The sequence below is a fragment of the Microtus pennsylvanicus genome, chromosome 12, assembly GCF_037038515.1.
Source record: "Microtus pennsylvanicus isolate mMicPen1 chromosome 12, mMicPen1.hap1, whole genome shotgun sequence".
Classification (NCBI taxonomy): Eukaryota; Metazoa; Chordata; class Mammalia; order Rodentia; family Cricetidae; genus Microtus; species Microtus pennsylvanicus.
The window spans coordinates 11,280,105-11,300,297 of NC_134590.1; the positions used below are offsets into that span (position 1 = coordinate 11,280,105).

The 20,193-nt window shown below is 47.3% G+C and overlaps 2 protein-coding genes across 3 annotated transcripts in view; both read right to left on the bottom strand.

Annotated features, from left to right (window-relative positions):
* Positions 1-12,295, bottom strand: part of Anxa3 (annexin A3) — a 47,966-nt gene extending 35,671 nt beyond the window's left edge. The window contains exons 1-2 of the mRNA XM_075942951.1: positions 12,202-12,295; positions 8,415-8,467 (exon numbers count right to left, since the gene is read on the bottom strand). Coding sequence (XP_075799066.1) covers positions 8,415-8,429 — 15 coding nt within the window. The 5' untranslated portion in view covers positions 8,430-8,467; positions 12,202-12,295. The remainder of the gene's footprint in view (positions 1-8,414; positions 8,468-12,201) is intronic.
* A 4,144-nt stretch (positions 12,296-16,439) lies between these two features.
* Positions 16,440-20,193, bottom strand: part of Fras1 (Fraser extracellular matrix complex subunit 1) — a 406,459-nt gene continuing 402,705 nt past the window's right edge. The window contains exons 74-75 of one of the 2 annotated variants that reach the window (XR_012907226.1): positions 17,979-20,029; positions 16,440-17,947 (exon numbers count right to left, since the gene is read on the bottom strand). Coding sequence is in view for 1 of the 2 variants with exons in the window: in XM_075942834.1 (XP_075798949.1) it covers positions 19,436-20,029 (594 nt within the window). In the remaining variant the exon portion in view is untranslated. Of the gene's footprint in view, positions 20,030-20,193 lie in introns of both variants that reach the window. The other variant, XM_075942834.1, reaches the window with a different exon arrangement.

Sequence of the window (20,193 nt, forward strand, 5' to 3'; positions counted from 1 at the left end):
CAACCAGAATGGGAGGCTCTTTGCCTTTCCCATACCTTCCTCAGTTTTCTCTTTTAATCCTGAGCTAATTACAATAAGCTAAACCAGACACCGGTAACCCCAAACTGACCTAGGGGTGTGAGGGAATTGTGGGCCCGATCACATTTATACTTGGGTGTCTGTTTGCTCTTGTGTGCCAGAAGGAAAAGAAATCCCACTGAGAATGAACACAGCTGCAGCCTTGGACACAGACTCTGTCAATAACAAAGTTCTTAAGTTGTCTTTCACGTAATGCATCCGGAATCCTCTCAAGAACAGCTTGGAATTAGCTTTAGAAAAATGGATTTGTGCAGAAGTGAGTTTGTCCAGCCAATGACCTTTTGATGTTACAAACTCAAAATCCCCAAACCCCCAGTGCAGCACAGGACAACTCCCCTAGAGAATGGTGACTCAGGAAGCGGTGTGATGCCCATTTCTGCTTGTGCCGTACAAGACTCCCCGCTGCACCACCCAACCGAAGAGCAGTTGCCTCCCTCTCCTTCCTAAGAGGCCCCTGATACAGCCAGGTGGAGGCAGCTCTGAGTGCCTTGCTCCCAGGATCCTTGTCAGTCAACCACGCAATAAAGATTATGTTTTCCTTGCAGCAACCCAGTGCCACAGGGCTGGTCCATATGTGAGTAGGGTGCAAATCTGTGTCATAACAGAACTTTCTGGAAAGAATATAAGCCCAGAGGACTGGGAGGTAGCTTAGTTAGTGAAGTGCTTGCTTTGTGAGCACGAAGGACTGGGTTCCGACCCTCAGCACTAGTATGTATTGCATTGAATATGTAAATTGCTTTTGGTAAGATTGCCATTTTTACTATGTTAATTTTGCCTACCCAAGAGCATTGGGAAATCTTTCCACTTTCTGGTATCTTCTTTAATTTCTTTCTTCAAAGATTTAAAGTTCTTTTCATACAGGTCTTCCACTTGTTTGGTTAGAGTCACTCTGAGATAGTTTATGCTATTTGTGGCTATTATAAAGGGTGATGTTTCTCTGATTTCTTTCTCAGCCCATTTATCATCTGTTTAAAGGAGGGCTACTGATTTTTTTAAAGTTATCTTGTATCCTCCTACATTACTGAAAGTGTTTATGAGTTGTAGAAGTTCATTGGTAGAATTTTTGGGGTCGCTTATGTAAACTATCATATCATCAGCAAATAGTGAGAATCTGACTTCTTCTTTTCCAATTTGTGTCTCCTTGATCTCCTTTTGTTGTCTTATTGCTCTAGCTAGGACCTCAAGAACTATATTGAATAGATATGGAGAGAGTGGGTAACCTTGTCTGTTTAGGAGTTTTGATCATGTTCTCCACAGATGGGAGAATTTAACAGGCAGCAACAAGTAACAAACTTAACTTTAAAAGTAGAAGTGTGTGTGTGTCTGTGTGTGTGTCTGTGTGTGTCTGTGTGTGTGTGTGTGCCCATGCACTCTCTCACACACGCACACACACACACAAAGGACACGGCCAACAATACAAAAGGACAGCCTACAGAATGGGAAAAGATCTTCACTATCCCCACATCAGACAGAGGGCTGATCTCCAAAATATACAACGAACTCAAGAAATTGGTCACCAAAAAAACCAAATAATCCAATTTAAAAAAAAAAAGAGTACAGACCTAAACAAAGAACTCTCAACAGAAAAATCTAAAATGGCTGAAAGACACGTAAGGAAATGTTCAACATCCTTAGCCATCAGTGAAATGCAAATCAAAACAACTCTGAGATTCCCTCTTATACCTGTTAAGAATGGCTAAGATCAAAAACACTCATGACAGCTTATGCTGGAGAAGATGTGGGATAATGAAAACACTCCTGCATTGCTAGTGGAAGTGCAAGCTGGTACGGCCTTTTGGATATCAGTGTGGCAATTTCTCAGAAAATTAGGAAACAACCTTTCTCAAGACCCAGCAATACCAGTTTTGGTTATATACCCCCCCAAAAAAAATGCTCAATCATACTACAAGGACATGTGCTCAACTATGTTTGTCATAGCCAGAACCTGAAAACAACCTAAATGTCTCTTGACTGAAGAATGGATAAGGAAAATGTAATACATTTACACAATGGAGTACTACACAGTAGGAAAAAATAATGACATCTTGAAATTTGCAGGCAAATGGATGAACCTAAATAACATCATACTGAGTGAGGTAACCCAGACCTAGAAAGACAATTATCATATGTACTTACTCATAAATGGGTTTTAAACATAAAGCAAATAAAACCAGCCTACAAATCATAATCCCAGAGAACCTAGACAACAATGAAGACACTAAGAGAGATTTACACGGATCTAATCTACATGGGGAGTAGAAAAAGACAAACTCTCCTGAGTAAATTGGGAGCATGGGGACCATGGGAGAGGGTTGAAGGGGAGGGTAGAGGCAGGGAGGGGAGCAGAGAAAAATGTATAGCTCAATAAAATCAATTTAAAAAGAGAAAAAGAAAAACAAAACACAAAAATCCTTCCTCCTAATCATGGAGCGATCATATCCATGGTTTTCTTACTCTACGCTTGATTACAGTCTTTACATACATGCTCACATGTTCACAAGCACTTATACACATGTGCATACATGTGAACACATGCACATAAGAATCAACATTATACCTGTGATATTATAATATTTCACCTGTAAATATGAATAAATATGAATTTTTGGTAAATTTTAACTCTTCTAAGATACATAGTTGAGTAGTAGTGAGAATATTCACAGTGTTCTGAAACAAGTCCAGAGCCTTATCATTTTGCACAACACAAATTCTATACTGGCTTAACAACAATGTCCTCTTGCCCTCCCGTGCTCCTGGCAACCACAGTACTCCGTGTATTTCTTTAGATACCGTACATAAGAGGAATTATACAATGTTTATCTTTTCATGACTGCCTTATTTTACTAGCTGAACATGCTCAAGCTTCGGCCACTTTTAAGAAGGGTCCATTTTAGGGCTGGCTGATGATCTCGATATTGTAGAATAGAGAACATTGTGTATCTTCTCCCCTGCTCCTTGAGAGGGGGATGCTTTTACCTCTTAGCGATTGAAAGGAGCACCATTAAAGTCAGCTCATATTGCAGATTGAACTGTTAGGATAATTAAAGAGATTTGGCAAGTGTGTGTGTGTGTGTGTGTGTCTGACAGGAGTGGTACTAAAGAACCCCACGCTGTCTTGAACTTTCTGTGCAGCAGAGAATGACCTTAAACTCCTGACCACCTGCCAAGTGCCGGGGTTACAGGTTAGTGTGACCACATGCAGCAAACATCCCACATTTTTTATGCAGTCCCGAGGATGGAACCTAGAATCTTATGTGAGCACTATACCACGGAGGAACATGGCCAGCTGTGTGGTTTATTGTCTCAGTTTATAAGTCATTTGTACGACTGACGACAACAGTCTCATGCCCCATGTCTCACACTCAACTAAGATCTCTCTCAGCCAGCTCCATGTCCATTTTCTAGTGGACAAGGGTGAGCATTTTTGAGAAGCCTGACCCTGGCTCTGTTAGAGATGCATAAAGTCAGAAGGGCTTTCTGGGATAGAAAGGGGAAGGTTAGCTTCTTGGCCAGTGCGTAGCACACTTGGCCCTGCGCTGGTCCTGCCGAGGGCATGCGACACCTCTGCATGCTTTTCCTTCACCTTCACATAAAAATGTGTGCTCATGGCTTAAAGGCACAAGAGCAGAGAGGAGCACAATGGAAAGAACCAGCTGCATCAGATGCCACCTAGAGAGTCGTCAGCAACTCTGTGTGTGGGTCTCTTTCACGTCCTTTCTTCTGTACGGTATCTGCTACAGAGCCACTGTGTCTACTACTCCTGTAACTTGAGGAACACATTTTTGATACCGCTACTAATGCCATTCCATAGAGCTTAATATTTTCTCCACATCCTTTTGAATGATTGCATTAAAAATGACTGCAAATTAAAAATTGTATCTAGTGGATGTTTGTTTACATTGCATATTTTCAGTAATACAGACAAACAAGTTTTTGCCCACATTTTTCAATCTTATTCACATTTATGATACATAATGAGAAGTCGAATTACTGGGGTAAGGACACTAACATTTAGCAATGACAGATATTAACCCAAACACTATCCAAAAGTGTGACATAGACTCCTAAGAACAGTTTGAGAGTTCCTGTTGAGTACACAACTTTGTCTTGCTATTTTTTTCCCCAGTTACCTAGTTCTTGGGTAGAAAATAGTTCCTTGTTATGCTAAGAGGTTCTTTAGTTCTGCAAGGTTCTGTTGTACATGTATACTGGAGACTTGTAATTCTTTTCACGGTCTACTTTGTGTATACAGTTTCCCACTGAGCTCATCTTTTAAAATGGCTTTATTCAAGTCATTTGTATGTTACATAAATAAATCTCCTGCCCTGTTGTTCTACAAATGCCTCTCCTGGAGGTTTTCTTCTGGCTCTACTTACTATGTGGCTGCCACAATTACAAATTTATACATGAACAGATAAATGCTTTGTAGACTTTTGCTTTAGGCTTCTAATTGCAATTGCTTTCCCCATTCCAAATTCATTCTAGAAGATTCACTTGAATCTTATTGTCTTTGTTTATATGCATGTATTTGTTTGTTTAGTGTGTGCGTGCGTGCACACATGTGTGCGGGTGTGAGTCCATGCCCAGGGCTGGGTAGGTGCACACATGTGTGCAGGGATGAGTCCATGCTCAGGGCTGGGCAGGTGCACACATGTGTGCAGGTGTGAGTCCATGCTCAGGGCTGGGCAGGTGCACACATGTGTGCAGGTGTGAGTCCATGTTCAGGGCTGGGTAGGTGTGTGTGTGTGTGCAGGGGTGAGTCCATGCTCAGGGCTGGGTAGGTGCACACATGTGTGCAGGTGTGAGTCCATGCTCAGGGCTGGGTAGGTGCACACATGTGTGCAGGTGTGAGTCCATGCCCAGGGCTGGGTAAGTGCACACATGTGTGCAGGTGTGAGTCCATGCCCAGGGCTGGGTAGGTGCACATGTGTGCAGGTGTGAGTCCATGCCCAGGGCTGGGTAGGTGCATGTTTGTGCAGGTGTGAGTCCATGCTCAGGGCTGGGTAGGTGCACGTGTGTGCAGGTGTGAGTCCATGCCCAGGGCTGGGTAGGTGCACGTGTGTGCAGGTGTGAGTCCATGTCCAAGGCTGGGTAGGTGCACACATGTGTGCAGGTGTGAGTCCATGCTCAAGGCTGGGCAGGTGCGTGTGTGTGCAGGTGTGAGTCCATGCCCAGGGCTGGGTGTTTGCATGTTTGTGCAGGTGTGAGTCCATGCTCAGGGCTGGGTAGGTGCATGTGTGTGCAGGTGTGAGCCCATGCTCAGGGCTGGGTAGGTGCACACATGTGTGCAGGTGTGAGTCCATGCTCAGGGCTGGGTAGGTGCACGTGTGTGCAGGTGTGAGCCCATGCTCAGGGCTGGGCAGGTGCGTGTGTGTGCAGGTGTGAGTCCATGCTCAGGGCTGGGTAGGTGCACGTGTGTGCAGGTGTGAGTCCATGCTCAGGGCTGGGTAGGTGCACGTGTGTGCAGGTGTGAGTCCATGCTCAGGGCTGGGTAGGTGCACGTGTGTGCAGGTGTGAGTCCATGCTCAGGGCTGAGCAGGTGCACACATGTGTGGAGGTGTGAGTCCATGCCCAGGGCTGGGCAGGTGCACACATGTGTGCAGGTGTGAGTCCATGCCCAGGGCTGGGCAGGTGCACACATGTGTGCAGGTGTGAGTCCATGCCCAGGGCTGGGTAGGTGCACACATGTGTGCAGGTGTGAGTCCATGCTCAGGGCTGGGTAGATGCACATGTGTGCAGGTATGAGTCCATGCCCAGGGCTGGGTAGGTGCACGTGTGTGCAGGTGTGAGTCCATGCTCAGGGCTGGGTAGATGCACATGTGTGCAGGTATGAGTCCATGCCCAGGGCTGGGTAGGTGCACGTGTGTGCAGGTGTGAGTCCATGTCCAGGGCTGGGTAGGTGCATGTGTGTGCAGGTGTGAGCCCATGTCCAGGGCTGGGTAGGTGCACATGTGTGCAGGTGTGAGTCCATGCTCAGGGCTGGGTAGGTGCATGTGTGTGCAGGTGTGAGCCCATGCTCAGGGCTGGGTAGGTGCACACATGTGTGCAGGTGTGAGTCCATGCTCAGGGCTGGGTAGGTGCACGTGTGTGCAGGTGTGAGCCCATGCTCAGGGCTGGGCAGGTGCACACATGTGTGCAGGTGTGAGTCCATGCTCAAGGCTGGGCAGGTGCGTGTGTGTGCAGGTGTGAGTCCATGCCCAGGGCTGGGTGTTTGCATGTTTGTGCAGGTGTGAGTCCATGCTCAGGGCTGGGTAGGTGCACGTGTGTGCAGGTGTGAGCCCATGCTCAGGGCTGGGTAGGTGCACACATGTGTGCAGGTGTGAGTCCATGCTCAGGGCTGGGTAGGTGCACGTGTGTGCAGGTGTGAGCCCATGCTCAGGGCTGGGCAGGTGCGTGTGTGTGCAGGTGTGAGTCCATGCTCAGGGCTGGGTAGGTGCACGTGTGTGCAGGTGTGAGTCCATGCTCAGGGCTGAGCAGGTGCACACATGTGTGCAGGTGTGAGTCCATGCCCAGGGCTGGGCAGGTGCACACATGTGTGCAGGTGTGAGTCCATGCCCAGGGTTGGGCAGGTGCACACATGTGTGCAGGTGTGAGTCCATGCCCAGGGCTGGGTAGGTGCACACATGTGTGCAGGTGTGAGTCCATGCTCAGGGCTGGGTAGATGCACATGTGTGCAGGTATGAGTCCATGCCCAGGGCTGGGTAGGTGCACGTGTGTGCAGGTGTGAGTCCATGTCCAGGGCTGGGTAGGTGCATGTGTGTGCAGGTGTGAGCCCATGTCCAGGGCTGGGTAGGTGCACACATGTGTGCAGGTGTGAGTCCATGCTCAGGGCTGGGTAGGTGCATGTGTGTGCAGGTGTGAGCCCATGCTCAGGGCTGGGTAGGTGCACACATGTGTGCAGGTGTGAGTCCATGCTCAGGGCTGGGTAGGTGCACGTGTGTGCAGGTGTGAGCCCATGCTCAGGGCTGGGCAGGTGCACACATGTGTGCAGGTGTGAGTCCATGCTCAAGGCTGGGCAGGTGCGTGTGTGTGCAGGTGTGAGTCCATGCCCAGGGCTGGGTGTTTGCATGTTTGTGCAGGTGTGAGTCCATGCTCAGGGCTGGGTAGGTGCACGTGTGTGCAGGTGTGAGTCCATGTCCAGGGCTGGGTAGGTGCACACATGTGTGCAGGTATGAGTCCATGCTCAGGGCTGGGTAGGTGCATGTGTGTGCAGGTGTGAGCCCATGCTCAGGGCTGGGTAGGTGCACACATGTGTGCAGGTGTGAGTCCATGCTCAGGGCTGGGTAGGTGCACGTGTGTGCAGGTGTGAGCCCATGCTCAGGGCTGGGCAGGTGCACACATGTGTGCAGGTGTGAGTCCATGCCCAGGGCTGGGTAGGTGCACACATGTGTGCAGGTGTGAGTCCATGCTCAGGGCTGGGTAGATGCACGTGTGTGCAGGTATGAGTCCATGCCCAGGGCTGGGTAGGTGCGTGTGTGCGCACATACACACAGAGTCCACAGAGCATCTGCTATCATTCCTAAGGACCATTCCCCTTATGTTTTGAGACAGGGTCTCTCACAGGACCTGGGGCTCGCCAGCGCAAATACTTTACTAACCAGCTCATTTCTATATTTTACGCGTCTAAATTTTATTTTAACATATGAAGAGAGATGGAGTATGGATTTACTTTTCCCCCAAGGAACTGGAAGTTTCCTTGATTTTACTACTGGAAGAAACTATCTTCTCTTGTCTGATAGTAAATGCCATCTTTATCATCATGTATGTCGAGTTATGCACTAAATTTATTCTTCGTTAAGGCCTTTTTGCCAAGTACAGAACTCTATAATACCTTTAAAAACTGCTAACTTCTGTGTGTGCGTGTGTGTGTGTGTCCATGCACACAGAGGTGTGTGTGTGTGTGTGGTGGGGTTGTATGCACATAAGCAGGGGTGTCCTCAGAGGCTGGGGTATTGGATCCCATGAGGCCGAAGCTACAGGTGACTGGAAGCAGCCTGATATGGATTCTGGGAAGTGAAACTTGGTCCTCTGCGTGCAAGTTTGCTACTGAACCATGACTCCAGCCCCTCTAATACATCGTTCGCTACTAGTTCTTTTTAGATGGATTCTCAAACTTGACATCCCCCTGCCTTCACTTTCTGAGTTTTAGAATTACAGATATATGCTATCACAATGGCTTATAATATATTCTTTTATAATTTATTATTTTTAGATATTCTCTAGCTTTTGGCCATAGATATTACAGCTAATCAACTTTCAACTCTTTTTCCGGGTAGTTTCATTTTCTGTGACTCGCGTAAGTTACTCGGTTGTGGAGGCTTAGCTCTTTTACTCACCCAGATAGATGCCATGATAGTCCACCGTGTGTTCAAGCTGAAATCACAGTAACCTATAAAAGAAACAACAAGCTGTACTGTGACTCAGAACAACATCTCCAGACCAACTCCCAAGGTTTAAAATCCAGAAAGCAGATGTCAGGAGTTAATGAGAAACTTCTCTGGAAGGGGGTGTGAATCTGAGCTCAGGAAACCCATTCCCTGGGCAAGCATTTAACTAGGCACTTCCCAAACTCAAAGTATTGGCAAGAGTCTTTCAGGTCTTGCTGACTATCCTCATTACACCAATTAGAAAGAGACAAGTAATAATGAAAAGCACAGAAAGGAGATTTACTCAGAGTGGTTTATTGAGAAGAAAAACAAAGAGGGCATGAATCCCCATGTTTGCCCTCAGACTACTGACACTGGGGAGCCGGGCAGGAGGCATGAACCCCCATGCCTGCCCTCAGACTACTGACACTGGGGAGCCGGGCAGGAGGCATGCTCAGTCCAGCAGCGCTGCCCGATCAAGGTAGGATCATGCCATTACTGCTGTGACTCGAGTTTGTCCCATAAGTTGTCAAAACTTTGTAAAATCTCTTCCTGGGAGACAAGTTGTCTGGCTTCCCCTTCCTTTCCCCAGCATGAGACTTCTGGGGAAATTTTAAGTCTTTGAAGACCACCATTTCAGTAGTGTGGTCAAAGGGAGGCGCTCCAGTGTCTTCCCCTCCCCTCCCATTCCCTTGGCCTTACAGCATCACAAGGGGGTTGGGTTGGACCTGGACCCTTGAGTGCTCTAAGACAAGAAAATGTAGCTCTCCACTTCCACATAATATAGGAATATTTTCTGGAAGCCTATTTTTACTTTTTTTTTTTAATTTTTTTTTTTGGTTTTTCGAGACAGGGTTTCTCTGTGGCTTTGGAGACTGTCCTGGAACTAGCTCTGTAGACCAGGCTGGTCTCGAACTCACAGAGATCCGCCTGCCTCTGCCTCCCGAGTGCTGGGATTAAAGGCGTGCGCCACCACCGCCCGGCCTAATTTTTTTATTGATAAAAGGAGGATAAAGAAAAGAAAAGAAAAACAAATTTCCACCTCCTCCCACCAGCCTCCCATTTCCCTCCCCCTCCTCCCACTCTTCTCCCCCTCCTCCCACTCTTCTCCCCCTCCTCCCTAGCCAGTCTGGATGTTCACCTTCCTAGATATGGATGGAGGGGGGAGGACCTAGGACTTACCACAGGGCAGGGAACCCTGACAGCTATTTTTACTTATTTAAACCTAGTTGTCAGGGCAGTGTCCATGTCTGAAGTCTGAGCTTAGGAGAAGCTGGAACAGAAGGGTCACCTGTGTCTATTACTGATTTCTTTTAACCTGGACAGAGTGACATCATAGCAAGGAAAAAGAAAAGAATAAACAAACACTCAGGAAGTTGTTCCTCACCCCAAACCAAGATAATCCCAACTGGCCTGAACATTTTCCAAAGTCCAAGCCTATGCAGCCTGCTAAAAATATCCATCTCCAGTCTTTGAGGAATCCAGGCTAGTCCCAAGTAGGCACAGATGTGAAAAAGGCCTCTTCCTTGGACCCAGGCACACTAGCCAGAGTAGACATTACTCAGGCCGGCCGGCGTGTCTCCGGGATTGATTTAAAAATACGAGCTGCTCCCACCCATCCTGGCAACAAAATATGCTAAAAATTCAATGGTAGCTCAAGGGCAAAGTTCAACAGGAAATCATATTAATAGCTCCTGGAAATATTTAGCCCCTGATTTTGCCCGTTCTCTGTACCTTAAGCAGCCAGCTCTCTGACCCCTCCCTCTCTCTCCATATAGTATGCAGTGGGTATGATAGAAGATTGCTTCTTGTTGTCATATAGAACAGGAATTTCTATTTTGGTTTTGAATGCAGCCGTGTTCAGAGAGAGGAAGTTTCATGAGCATCTGGATCATGATTGGTCCCTCTAACCTTGGCAGCAGACCAACCCATTGTTGATTTCATAATTTAATGGGCATCTGGGAAATGATGGAAACTTAAGGGTAAGACTCCCTAAGAGAGGGGGTCCATGACAGTGTGCCTTACAGGCCTCCATTTGCCCCTGGGGCCACGCTCTCCTGCTCTCTGCTTCTTGGCTGCACAAGGTGGGCCTCCTCCTCCACCACTGGCTCCTGTTGTCTGTATGTCCTGACTCATCTAAGAGAGCTTAGCAATGGAGCCAGATGACCAGAACTGAACTAAAACTTCTAAAACCATGAGCTAAAAGACACCTTTCCTCCAGTTAAATTGTTTCTCTCTGGGTATTTTTGTCACACTGAGAAGAAACTAACACATCTCTTAAAGTGAAACATAGTTTGAGTCGGAATTTCCTCATCTGTAAAACAGAGAGAAAGCTGATGCTGGTACTGAAAAAAAGATACATTATGAAGCCAGCCAGCATCTTTGTTTTACTATGTGCCAGATAATAGAAAAAATATTGGAATGTGATCCATGGATTTGTGTAATGTTTATCCCCTTGTGTACATGGGGAAAATGCATTCAGTGATTTAAACATAAGCCTCAGCATATGCAAGCGAGTTAGGGAGGCATCATTAGTAGGACATCTCTGCTTTGCCTAGGAAGAAGCTGGGGCACAGAGAGTTCTGACAAAATTCCCGCCACACAGCTGTTGGGTCGGCCCTACCGAGCCCAGGCATCCACATCCCAAAGAAATGGACTGTAATCCCATGCCCTGCAATCCCTGACCTAACTGATGCCTAGTGCTTATTGATCCAATAAAATCTATAAATGACTAAGAAGTATTACTAAACCACACTCTAAGCGTTTAAAAAGTAAAGAATTACTCCACAGTGGAGGCCAAATGAGCTAACAAGAGATCTTTAAACACATCCTTCCTGAAAGGGAATTCAAGGCTACATTTCCTTTTACTTCCTCCTGCTCTCAGGCCTCCAGATTTCTCAACACAAACAGCTCTGGGGACAGGGGTCTAACTTTCCTTACAGTTTAAAACTACCTTTCTGGGCAATCTGAAATTTTCCACCTTCAGGAAAGCCAGTAACAATTCTTCACAGAATAACCTTTTAGTCTATTTCTTATGATATTTGTGAGGAGTAGAAACTGAAGTTTCTTCCTGGGCAGAAACCCCTCTTTTGCACACGCCTCCTGGAGAAGAATTTTGTCTCTTGCTCAACTTTTTATCAGCAGAGGGGCTCCAGGGACCCAGAACTTCTATATATGGTCATTTGCAACCTACCTGGATGCCTCACCTGCTGAGTCAAAGGCCAGAGGAGTGATTCATGTCTAGGGGAAGAATGCTGTACACTCAGAAAACAGTTTTTTTTCCTTCAGAGAAAACCGAATTTCCCCAACTCTCCATGTCCGATACCCTAATTCACCTTTCTCCTGCCTTCAAAAAATAAAAGTAACACAAACTGCACTTGTGAGGGGGAAAATGAGCTCATAGGAAGGGTGGGGACAAAGTTCCCAACAACACAGAACTCAGGCTCCGAGGCCCGCCCCTTCCCCTTCTTCTTTCAAATGTTTCCAAGGCCTTTAGGAATGAAGGGCCCGGCTTGTCTGGATCCCCTGGAAGCGAGCTCGGGTCGCCAAGACCCAGAGTTTAGTAACTTCCTCCAGCATTGCTGCCCCGGTTCAGTCTCCTCCATTCCTACCGAAGGGGAAGGGAAGTGGGCTTGGTTGGGGGGAGAGAAAGGGAGGGGACAGTGCGGGGACCTAGCTGCGCTCGCGGACGTCGTGGACAGAAGAGGCTGGGATTTGCTGCCCCGTGGGCGCAGCAGGGAGGGCGTGGGAAACTTACCCTGAGGCCGCGAACCGAGGGAGAAGCTGCGGGAAGGTGTGCGCTCGGCTGTAGCTCCGGGCTGGTCTGGACGGCGACCAGACCGCGACTGCGCCCTTCCTCAACCCCTCCTCCTGCCTCCACCCAGTGACCGCCCAGGTCCCGCCAGAAAGAGTCACTGGGGGCTGTGCCTTGACCCAGCCACCCTATCCCCTGTACTCAAACCTTTCCTCCGCCTTTATTCCCCCTCCCTTCTTCCATCTATTTCTTCAGGGTTCGGCTTGTTTCTAGACATCGTGAATTCGAGTTCCTCACAGGTACTCTAAGTAACACTTACCTAGCGGGTACTTCGTGGCAGGCACCGTTCTGAATCCTGCATAATAGCCATGCTACAAGGTAGAGGCTGTTTTTATACATTAATCCACGTTTTACAAGTGAGGAGGTACAAAGGCAAGGGAGGTCAGTCACACCGAAAGGACAGCGGAGCTAGGTTTGGAGCGCAGGAATCTGGGGAGTCCCCACGGTAGGCCTGTTGGCTCCCGGTTGAGGATTAGAGCTGGGGAGGCACCGTGGTATTCTAAAGGCGTTGGAAACCTCACTATGTCAAGGGAAATAAAAATTAAAACCCCAATATAATGGTCAATCTTATCAACTCGACACAAGCCATAGTCATCTGGGAGGAGGGAACCTCCATAAGATGGGGCTGTAAGCAAGCCTTTTTCTTAATCGGTGACTGAGGTGGGAGGGTCCAGTCCATTGTGGGTGGTGCTACCCCTGGGCTGGTGCTCCTGGGTGCTCCTGGACTGTGGCGACCGGGCAAGCAAGACAGGAATTAGCGTTCCTTCCTGGGCTCCGCACCAGTTCCTGCTTCAAGGTTCCCGCCCTCTGGCTTCCTTCCCTTCGGGGATGGAGCGTGCTGTGCAAGTGTTCGCTGAAATAGACCCCTCAAGTTGTTTTTGGTCTTGGTACTTAATCCCCGCAGTAGAAACCCTAATGCTGCAGCCCTTTAATACAGCTCCTCATGTCGTGGTGACCCCCAACCATAAGATTATTTTCGTTGCTACTTCCTAACTGTAATTTTGCTAACGTTATGAATCGTAAAAAGGTGTGTTTTCCGATGGTCTTAGACAACCCCTGTGAAAGGTTGTTTGAACCCCACTGGAGGTCTCGACCCACAGGTTGAGAACCCTTGCCCTAAGACATGCACTTAATGCTAATAGTGTCACTCCCTATGGGCCAAGCATTCAAACACATGCATCTATAGGGGCCAAATCTATTCAAACTTCCACAGGAAGAGAGAGTAAGTTTTCTTAAAGACTGTGGCCCCAAACTCCACTGGATGGCCACATCCTTGAGAGAATATAAGCAGAACAAGTTGGACTTGATGGGTATAAAAGAACAAAAAAAGCACGAAGTTGGATGGTAAAGAATTGGGGGTGATGGATCTGCAGGAGTTGGGGAAGAGAAGGTGTATGTGACCAAAACACAATGTATGCCATTCTCAAGGAATTAATAAAAGACTTTAAAATATTAGTAAAACCTGAATAGGTAACAAGTGAGTGCAGTAATTGAAAAACAAAGGAAACAAGCATTCAAAATAGTGATGGGACTGCAGCACTTGCCTGTGCATAGAGGAGGCCGTGGTTCCATCCCCAGTGCTGTGGGACAATGGTCTGTACCCTGTCACCTGTATTTTAAGTAAATGCTGATTGGCCAGTAGCCAGGCAGGAAGTATAGGAGAGGTGACCAGACAGGAAGTGGGGGGGGGGCAACAAGAATTCTGGGAAGAGGGAAGTTTCAGTCTGCAGTCTTCATCCAGAGACAGAGGAAGCCAGACACAGAGCAAGCAAGACGTGACTGCCTCGCCAAAAAAGGTATCAAGCCACGTGGCTAATATAAGTTATAAGAGTTAACAAGAAGCCTGAGCTACTGACCAATCAGTGTTTATTTAAAATACAAGTGACAGGGTACAGACCATTGTCCCACAGCACCCCAGCACTGGAAATAGAAAGGTATTCAAAAGAAACCGCTTGCTAATGTTGCAGGGCTCTTGAGGCTGCTCATGCCTCTTGCACTTGTGTGGTGAAAATATGGTATGAAATTGTGCTCTTATTCATTTCTCTCCAGCTCTGCATTTAGAAAAATGATGATGGTATGTTGGGGTAGATACTAACACAAGCTTATACAAGCTGCATGTAAGACTCTGTGCATGCAAGTGGCTCTGTGAGTCGGTGGTTAAATACTAATCGGAATGGCAAATTTTAAAGAGATACTTGGTTTGCGCTCTGTTAAAAACAAACTGCAGCTGAATGACATAGAGTTTAAAGACTACATGTGTTCAAGTAGAAGAGATATGGTATACCCAGAGGGATTGAATGAAAGAGCTTAATACAGAGAGTGCTTACAGAAGTATGGGCGGTGTTACCATGGCCCCCTCCCTCCCCGCATCATGAAGTTCTTGAGAACTGGGAGGAGTATGAAATCATTGCTGTCTCCACGCGGGCAAGAGAGGGAAGGGGTTATTTGGAACTTGAATGTACAGAAACTGTAGAAAAGAGACTGTCCAACAGGGCCTGTGCCCGAGATCACAAGGCAGGGCCTGATCACTAGAAGCTTTCTCGCTTCAGTGGCCAGTCGCAGTTGAAGAAACCAGAACACTGGATGTCTGTCAGTTTCCTGGAGCTATTGATTGCAAACATTGCTTCACTTCTGAAACATTTCTCAGTGGGATGTTTGAGGGAATATCTTGGTTCTGGTTTTGAACAACTTGTGGAAATTGTCCCAGAAGTTGGATCCTAATAAACTCTTATCACTTGTTGACTAGTTCTAGAACCTGATAGCTTTAAGCCAATAGGATGAAACTTCTGCCAGCTTTTAAAGAAGAGCTTGCAACATGGTTCAATATCTTGGTCAATATTACATTAACCAAGAGATGGGACTCTTTCAATACAAGCATCCAATCAGGTGATAAGAACCTGAGGCCAATTTTAAGCAACTCTTCTTGTTAAGGCTTTGAGATTCTGGTGTTCATTTAAAAATTTCAAAGACAATTATCTAGGACACCGACCTCAGAGTTGTTATGAGGTCGAGGTGGAAATCTTGACGGGTTCACGGTACTTGGTTGTTTTCCAGACATACTCAATACATCATTTGACCTTGTCCCTAGACTGTGACCAGGCTGTTTACTCAAGGCACCATTCTGATCAGCTCTTGTAAGTGCTCTCTCCAGCTCATTTTGAGGAAGCATCTATAAAAGACACTCTGGTATCCCGAAATTAAGTGGAGAAATACTAAACTATATCGTGGGCTTCTCATGACCTATAAAGCCCTCAGTCTCATGTGTCTGAACATAGTAAGATAGTCTAGATATTATTTCCTTCCTCAGTTTTCCACTTAACAATCATATAAACCATTTTAAATTTTAAATGGAAATGAATATTCTGTCACAATTCCTGAACATTACGGTGATGAAATTGCAGGTCTCAGGAGCATTTTTGTAGCCAATCACAAGAGTTTAGAAACTGGTTTCTGGACCTGTTCCTCCATGTGCTCCACAGACAGGGACCCAAGAGCTGAGTCTGCTGCTAGGCAAAGGGTGACAATGGACACTGTGGGGAGATGATCGTTAGGCCCCGGGGTCATTGATAACTTAAGGGCTTGGCTATGGCATCCCTTCCCTGGGTTTTATGAAAGTGTGCTGAGCTTTCAGGTCTTGCTGAGTTTGCAAATGTGCCCACAGAGCCATGCTGGTTGCTGTCCTTGGCAGTTTTTCATATTTTCAGAGGGTAAAGACACACAAATGCGCAGGCTTGCAGAATGCCAAAATTGCTTGGCCTCAGTTCCATTCCGTCTCTGCCATTGTGTCCTTCAAGAGCCAGTAAACTCTTGTTTGAAGATTTGACCATCTCCCGGGTATTTGGGGCACTCAGCAAGCCTTTGCTTATGCAACTAAAAGGGCACAGCCATCCTCACACTGTATGGGAGATCTTGAGAAGATTCAGAGACAACATTCATCCTACTGGATTCGCATGGAAATTAAGTTATTTCTCTTTGTTCTGACTGCAAAAGCAAAGCTAGATCTGAGAACATGAATTTATTCAGCATCTTGCTCTTAGCAAGGTCAATATGTTTCAGATTCAATACTAGTTTAGTTTTGCTTTTAAAAAAAAAGCCTCGAGTTGCAGAATGTTGCGCCAGCTTAGAGCAGTCTATACTAACGAGATGAATAATGGAAAAAGGACAGAGTAAAGCAAACAACAGACAACCAGGCTACCATTTATTATTCATACAAATTTATATAGTGGCATGTGCTATTGGAGAAATCAGAAATTCATAACACACAAATTCATACTGGAAATTAAAAAAAAATCACTTGAGGGTCAAGAACCCAGGTTGACAGCACCACAAATATTTTCCTCAGTCTGAGCAGGTGAGAACTAACCAGGGGTAACAAAGACCTACAGGAGACCGGGAGTGATTGTTAAGACTGTGCAAACGCTTCCCTCTGAGCAGGTGAGAACTAACCAGGGTAACAAAGACCTACAGGAGACTGGGAGTGATTGTTAAGACTGTGCAAACGCTTCCCTACACAATTTCCTATCCAAAGGGAGGAACCTGCAGGAGCTTTCAGAAGACCCTGGTACAATAAGGGGGCAGGCAAGGCAGAAAAACGGTGCTGACAACGGTTTCTTTTGACCTTCCCAGCCAGCGTCTGACAGCAAGGAGCAATCTTGCTGAGAGTTTTTCCGTGCCTTCCCACCTAAAGGTACGATAGAAAAGGTTAGTAAAGCACACACAAGGCAATCGTGAATAAGTAAGAAACGTGGAAAGCGGAGCTTTCACTGAAATAGAATCCGCAGTAGTTATCAAACTATCCAACCCCAAAAATGAAATAGAAAACACAAATGAACAGTTCGACACCCATGGGGCAAACCTCAGCCTTGCACCTCTCAACGCTCCCTGTGGAAAAAGTGGGCATCCATTAGAGAAGAGCTGGCTTCTAATAAATGTCTGGAGTGGCGAGGGAAGCGGCAGGGAGGCAGGGCAGTCTCAGGAGCTTTTCCTTCGGGAGTTAACCACGCCCACGTCCTGTGGGCCTGCACAGGCTGTCTCTGTCACTCCCCACCCTGTACCTGAAGGCCTCTGGGTTCAGTCCTCCTTCCCCCACTGGGCTCTTTCTGCCACCTCCTCACCCATCCATGTCCCACCGGCTGTGAAGGAAGGTGTGTGTGAGCAGCACATAGGTACCCATGGGAATTTCCTTCTCTAATGTGTGAACATCCCGCCACCGGGAGGTGTGAGCAGTAAGGGGCCAAGTGGGGATGGGAAGCTGCTCTACAGATGACCGGCTCCCTGTCTTTGCTGGAGCCCTCTGGGTTGCCATGGAGATTTAGTGCCTGGCTCACTAGCTTTGCCACATGAGATGGGTATCAATTCCAGATTCTTGAGCCTATTCCAGAATTTCTGCCCTGAATTATAGAAGCTGGTTTGCAGCAGCACCTGAGCAGCCAGGAATGTCCGGCTAGCCTCAGTCCAACACACACTCTCCCGAACATACCGCACTACCCTCAGAACGTGAAATCGGCTTCCCCCCTAATCTGTTCTAGATGCCAGCACACAGGTCACACATGATTGCAGTCTTTTCTATTCCTGCCTCCTCGGGACCCCCACCAGTCATGCCCGCCTAAAAATGTGCTTCTCCCCTCACTCTCCCCATTGGAGGACTACATGCCCTGTAACACCGCCAGCAGACTTGCTCACCCCCATCCTGCATCTACTCGCTGTCGCTCATCCGTCACACCATCCATTCGCCCCACTCAGCAAACATCCCGGGCATGCTGGTAACGGGCAAGGCACTGCTGAAGAACGAGGTGTGGCTGGCATATGCTCTGTGCTCAAGCTTAGGGGCTGCAGAGTGGTCTGTCCATTTCTCATGGTTCACTCATTCTAGATTTTGGGAGGAGTCTGGAATGTTCTCAAGAGTTTGGGTCGTTTCCATACAAATACAACACAAGGCGGATGCTGTGATATTTGCTCAGTGATAGGGTGTGCCAGGCGCCCGAACAGCACTCACGGCTGGCTCGTGGGACTGGGCCTATGGCTGAAAACACAATGTGCACGCCTAATGTTTGGCCAGTAAGGTAGAAATGAGAAGGGAAAAAAAGGCAAGTTGTGTGCACACCACACGCAGAATATTCAAGTTGGTGTTTGAACACTATGCTATGTAAAAGCCACAGGTTTGTGGCCTTGTCGTGAACTGATATGGGGAAATAAAGCGCCTGAGCTACCAGAAAAGAACCCCCGGAGAGAAGTCCCAGAACTATAGTGCCAGGGACAGTGCCTCTATGTGCTGTGTGACAGACAGCGAACAGGCCCCATGTGTATCTATAAACTCTGGTTTCACTCCAGCTTCTAGTGAACTTGCTTATTCAAATGATTTACTTACTTTCTAGAAACACTCACAAAACTAAAGACCCAAAACACACAGATTCCTGCTGCATTGCTGCACCGCAGAAGGTCTGGGGAAGCAGGGGAAATGTGGCTGGTTTTTAAAAGCATCTCTGGCACGCCAAGACTGTGGTATTTCTCAGCACTCTTCAGGGCCCTGACTTGAGCCCTCCCCGATTTTAAGTATGCACAGACATGCACTCCAGTCTAAAGCATGTTGAGATCCTCATTCAAAAAGACCTCTAGAGAAGCCAAGTATACTTAGAGGGCAGGATGCATAGGACATCCAATGGAAACAATGCCCAAATGTCTAAGTGGCACCGATTAGAATTCTTAATGGAATCTGTCAGCAGGCTGTACTCTGCTGCCCAGAAGTCCAGAAAAGCCCACACAGTAGAAAGCTGAGGGTGAAGGAAAAAAACAACAACAAAGGCTCTGTATGCTCAGATATCTGCTACCTACACTGTGTCCAGCACTCTTGATTTGACCGGTAAACCTAAAAGTCCAGTGTCTGTCCTAATCCTAAAGCACTTCTTTGCCCAGCCTTACAGCGTCACTCTGTGCAGCCACTGAGACTGTTTCGGGGACCTGCGCGCATAGCTAGCTCTGCTCCGCTACTCTGGGGGTCTCGGTGGTTCTATTTCCTGAGGTAGCTCAGTTGTGAGTTCTATGCATGCGATGTGTGCTGTTCACCACTCAAAGCTAACTTTCCCTTTTTTTTTTTAATTTGAAGGATTATAAAAATACCAGTATTTCTCCCTGTTTTATCAAAATGAGTTTAGAAAAAAATTATACATGGGTCTTCTCGTTAAACTTCTGTTCCGTCTTGTAAATTGTTGTGGACTCTGACTTCCAGATTCATTTTTTTGACTTTAGCACCTTTGAATGTATACGAGCCCTCACGGTCACTCAGGATGTTGACATTGCGCACGGTGCAGTAGTGTCTGTTGACGTTCTTCTCCACCTTGTCCGCACTTCTCTTGGCTACGTCCACCTTAGTATTCAGGGGGTATTCCTCCAGAGTGTCCTCTGGGGGCTGCTTCTTCTTCTGTGTCTGGCATTTTCTGGTGATGAAACAGACCACCAGCAACAGCAGAAGGAGGAGCATAATAGCAGCCAGGGCACTGCCAATTGATGCTCCAGTTTGGGACAGGGAGGCAGCTACGATGGGCTCCTGCATCTCTAGGTTCAGGGACTTCATGTTGGTGCCGTTCTTGACTTGGTCTCCTTCATTGTCATAGATGAGGGAGTCATCAAGAGACAACCAGCCTCGGGGGTCCACCAGGTCCCTTCGGTGGCGCCTCAGAGAGGCTGTGAGAGAGCGCTGGACCCGGGGCCTCGAGATGCTGTCGGGGCCAATGACGTAGATCACCTGGAGATACCACTGGTGCCCCGCTTCCACCTGCAGAGAGAGAGGCAGGGAGACTAGCGTGTGATCTGGGAGCATTCGGAAGGGAGGAAATGAAGGCACCTGCTGTGACAGGGCGCAGAGAAACGGTCTCAATTAAGGGTTGCCAAGGATGCTCCTTGTTCCAAGATACAGGGAACTATATCAAGCACCAGGGA